Source organism: Ictidomys tridecemlineatus, chromosome 3 (assembly GCF_052094955.1).
Source record: "Ictidomys tridecemlineatus isolate mIctTri1 chromosome 3, mIctTri1.hap1, whole genome shotgun sequence".
Lineage (NCBI taxonomy): Eukaryota > Metazoa > Chordata > Mammalia > Rodentia > Sciuridae > Ictidomys > Ictidomys tridecemlineatus.
In genome coordinates, this window is record NC_135479.1 from 694,384 (window position 1) to 698,922 (window position 4,539).

General features: G+C 70.6%; 1 protein-coding gene across 1 annotated transcript; it reads left to right on the forward strand.

Moving 5' to 3' along the window:
* Positions 1 to 2,759: 2,759 nt before the first annotated feature.
* Positions 2,760 to 4,021, forward strand: LOC101973613 (testis-expressed protein 19.2). The gene is given in 2 exon segments (XM_005341974.3): positions 2,760 to 3,118; positions 3,121 to 4,021. Coding segments are annotated over 2 exon segments (1,026 nt in total). The 5' UTR covers positions 2,760 to 2,769; the 3' UTR covers positions 3,798 to 4,021.
* The last annotated feature ends 518 nt before the right edge of the window (positions 4,022 to 4,539 follow it).

The following is a 4,539-nucleotide window of genomic DNA, read 5'->3' on the forward strand; positions in this document are numbered from 1 at the left end:
CGAAGCAGACGCTGAGCTCGTCTCCATGCTGAATCTGGTACAGCCAGGATGCGTAGAGGCAGGACATGCCCTCCCTCCCGTGGCGCACGCTGACCGGGGGGCACATGGCCACGCCGCCCGCCCTCTGCAGGTGGATGGCGGGGGCCCTCCCTGGGCTCTCAGGGGAGCAGGCCCACAGGCTGGGGGCCAGGCGGGCGCTGGGGCAGGCAGGAGGGGCTGGGGGGAGGCAGGCAGAGCGAGAGGAGGAGTTGGGGGTGTGGCGCAGGTGGAAGAACGGGGTCCCGATTCAGCTGGCAGTTGCAGAGACTGGGGTCAGAACTTCTAGAAGCTTCTGCAGCTGAACCCAGTGTAGTGTCTGGAGCTGGGAAGGCAAGGCAGGTGGGGTCAGGCAACCCTGGGGCAGAAAGCTGGGGCCCGCAGGCCTAGGGGGTGTCGGGGTTCAGGCAGGCCCCCAGACCACCTCCGCTCGGCCTGCCCAACACGGGACTGGGGTCCCTGGGCCACCCCGTCCCCTCAGGGCTCCCCTCAGGGCCCCCCTCAGCCCCATCGGCCTGGCCTACAAAATGGGAGGGAGCCCAGGGGAGGCATAGGCCCGGACCCTCCCGGATGGTTGCCCCGAGGATAGATGGTCCGGGTGGCCCTCAGCACCCAGCCCCGACCCACCCTCCCTCCCTCCCCCCCCCCCCCCCCCCCCCCCCCGGGGTGCCCTCACCCAGGTGCCTCCCCTGCAGCCAGCCAGGGAAAGGGGGAGCAGGCCGGCCCGGGCCTATAAAGGCCGCGGCTCATCTGCATATCTCCCAGCAGCCCCTGCGCAGGGAAAGTGCTGAGTCGCCCTGGCCCAGGCCAGCCACGTGCCCCTCGGCGCCCCCCCCAGGGCCCGGCCGGCGCTGCTGCTCCACCTGCCCCGGGACTGGCCCGGCGTCGGCAGGGCCTGTGGCCCCGTCCCTGCGGGCGACGCCCAGTCCTGGGCCCACCGCCTCGGGTGGCGTTTGGAAGCCGCCGGTTCCAGTTCCTTGGCTGCAGTTGAGGCGAGTTTCCCTTCCGGGTCGTCTGCGGCGTTCTCACAGGGCCCTCTGGACGCCTGCCTGTGGTGCAGTGCCCGGGTCAGCGTCGGGGTCACAGCAGACCCGGCCAGCAGTGCGGGGCGTCCGCGGGCCGCCTCCTCCCCGCGCACAGATGCCAGCATAGGAAAGCAAACGACCCAGCGTAGAGACCAGCGCTGGCCCATCAGTTACCGTGGAACCCGCCAGGCACACGACCATCGCCCAGGCCGTGGTCCTCCTCGGGGTCCACTGTGGTGTGGACGTGATGACGGGGACCCAGCCCGCGCAGCGCTGGCCCTGGGCGTGCCATCCTCGCGGCCCCGGCCCACCCTTCGGGCCGGCCGGCTGGCCGCAGGCCCCTCACCCTTGATGCCTGTGGCACTTCTGCCCTCTCCAGAGTCTGGCGGGGCTCGGGCTCGGGCAGGCTGTGGCCTTTGCCGCTCCCTTAATTAGTAACGCCCTCTGCCTCCTCCAGCCCTGGCAGCTCCAGGCTCCTTTCACGATAAGTGACCCCTCAGTGACGGGAGGGACCACCCCTCACGTGCACAGACAGCCCCTCTCGGCTGCCCAGGCTGCCCAGGCTGCCTGGCGGGTTCCACGGTAACTGATGGGCCAGCGCTGGTCTCTACGCTGGGTCGTTTGCTTTCCTATGCTGGCATCTGTGCGCGGGGAGGAGGCGGCCCGCGGACGCCCCGCACTGCTGGCCGGGTCTGCTGTGACCCCGACGCTGACCCGGGCACTGCACCACAGGCAGGCGTCCAGAGGGCCCTGTGAGAACGCCGCAGACGACCCGGAAGGGAAACTCGCCTCAACTGCAGCCAAGGAACTGGAACCGGCGGCTTCCAAACGCCACCCGAGGCGGTGGGCCCAGGACTGGGCGTCGCCCGCAGGGACGGGGCCACAGGCCCTGCCGACGCCGGGCCAGTCCGGGCAGGTGGAGCAGCAGCGCCGGCCGGGCCCTGGGGGGGGCGCCGAGGGGCACGTGGCTGGCCTGGGCCAGGGCGACTCAGCACTTTCCCTGCGCAGGGGCTGCTGGGAGATATGCAGATGAGCCGCGGCCTTTATAGGCCCGGGCCGGCCTGCTCCCCCTTTCCCTGGCTGGCTGCAGGGGAGGCACCTGGGTGAGGGCACCCCGGGGGGGGGGGGGGGGGGGGGGGAGGGAGGGAGGGTGGGTCGGGGCTGGGTGCTGAGGGCCACCCGGACCATCTATCCTCGGGGCAACCATCCGGGAGGGTCCGGGCCTATGCCTCCCCTGGGCTCCCTCCCATTTTGTAGGCCAGGCCGATGGGGCTGAGGGGGGCCCTGAGGGGAGCCCTGAGGGGACGGGGTGGCCCAGGGACCCCAGTCCCGTGTTGGGCAGGCCGAGCGGAGGTGGTCTGGGGGCCTGCCTGAACCCCGACACCCCCTAGGCCTGCGGGCCCCAGCTTTCTGCCCCAGGGTTGCCTGACCCCACCTGCCTTGCCTTCCCAGCTCCAGACACTACACTGGGTTCAGCTGCAGAAGCTTCTAGAAGTTCTGACCCCAGTCTCTGCAACTGCCAGCTGAATCGGGACCCCGTTCTTCCACCTGCGCCACACCCCCAACTCCTCCTCTCGCTCTGCCTGCCTCCCCCCAGCCCCTCCTGCCTGCCCCAGCGCCCGCCTGGCCCCCAGCCTGTGGGCCTGCTCCCCTGAGAGCCCAGGGAGGGCCCCCGCCATCCACCTGCAGAGGGGCGGGCGGCGTGGCCATGTGCCCCCCGGTCAGCGTGCGCCACGGGAGGGAGGGCATGTCCTGCCTCTACGCATCCTGGCTGTACCAGATTCAGCATGGAGACGAGCTCAGCGTCTGCTTCGCCTGCTTCAAGGTGGCCTTCCTGGACCTCAAAGACATGCTGGAGTCGGAAGACTGGGACGACGAGGACTGGGACCCCGAGGCCGCGGAGCTGCTGGAGGCGGGGCCTGAGCAGGAGGGGTCCCCGGGGCAGCCTGGGCAGGGGGGCGCCGAGCCCTGGGGGCCTGGGGCCCTGGCGTCAGCACCAGCGGGGTCAGAAGAGGTGGGCCCGGACCCCCTGTTCGTGCCCACCGAGCTGGGGCCCAGAACGCGGTGCCCCTGGGCCTGGGCCCCGAGGACGCCGACTGGACCCAGGCCCTGCCCTGGAGGTTCCAGGGGCTGCCCCCATGCTCACACTGGCCACGCCCCCCTTCTCCGTGGCAGAACTTCCTGGGTGCAGACCTGCCCCCCGGGGAGCCCATGGTGCTGGAGCTGGGCACCAGCCGGCCCGTGGAGGCCGAGGAGGCCGAGGCGGCCGAGGCCTGGCTCCTGGGCCTGCAGGTTGTGTCCATGGTGGGCTGCCAGGATGCTGTCTACCTTCGGAGGATGGTTCCGGGCTGGGCCCTGCAGAGCCCGGGCCAGCGCTGGAAACTGCTGCTGGACCCCGGGGAGGTGTGGGTGGTGAGGCTCCAGAACCCGACCCAGCAGCAGGACCTGCACCGCTGGAAGCTGAGTGTCCTGGAGAGGGCGGGGCCAGGCGCGGAGCTGGTGCCCGCCGACTGCGCCCTGCAGAAGAGGGGCTTCACCATCCTCTCCTACTCACCCTGCAGCCAGAGGGAGGCGGAGGAGGGGGCCTCGGCCTGCCCCCAAGGCCAGGACGCCAGCACTGCCGAGCCCTGGAGCGGCGTGCCCGAGAGGCCCGGGGAGAGCCTGGCTGTGGTGGGAGCCTCCGTCCTGGGGGAGCTGCCCTGCTTCCAGCCCTTCAGGCCTGGGCCCCAGAACTGAGGGGCTGGGGCCCTGGTCCTGGCCGCTCACCTGGGGGGCCGGGCCGCGGGGGCCCCGAGGGAAGGTCAGGGACGTGCAAGGACTCATAGCAGCAGTTACCTGCCTGTCAGTTGACTGTCACCATCACCTGCTTCGGAACGCAGCGCTGACCATCACTGTTCCTGGGCGAGAGGTCAACTGCCCCTGATGCGGGAGCAGGGCTCAGAACCGTGCCTGGCTGTGAGGAGGGGGCCAGGGTGAGACCCCCAGAGACACGGGCGACCAGGCCATGTTTTGGACTCGTGGGAGGGGTCCTGGACGTCCTGCGGGGCCCCGACGGCAGCACTGGGGCCTAGTCTGCCGTGGGAGGAGATCGGGTGGTGAATGCTGGGCACCGGGGCCTTGGCCTGCCAGTTCCTGTTCCTCTGCGTGTTGTTTGGTTTCAATAAAGTCACAGAGCTCTGCTTTGCGCCCTGCGTGGTCTCCCCTCGGCAGTCCTTACGGGCCCAAGGAGTCCCCGGTGTCCGAGCCAGGCCCCATCCCCGCCCGGGGCCCGGAGGGTCACAGCTCAGGGCGCTGGCTCAGCCTCACGAGGGCCGTTGGTGCCACAGGGGTTCGGCCATGCTGTGAGTCGAGCCCACATGCAGATGGCCACCCGAACCAGGAGGCCCTGAGTTCGACGTGAGCGTGTCTCACGACTACGTGCCCCAGAAAGTACAGCGACCTGGGGCAGACCAGGTGTGAAGGGGGTAGGGGTGAGATG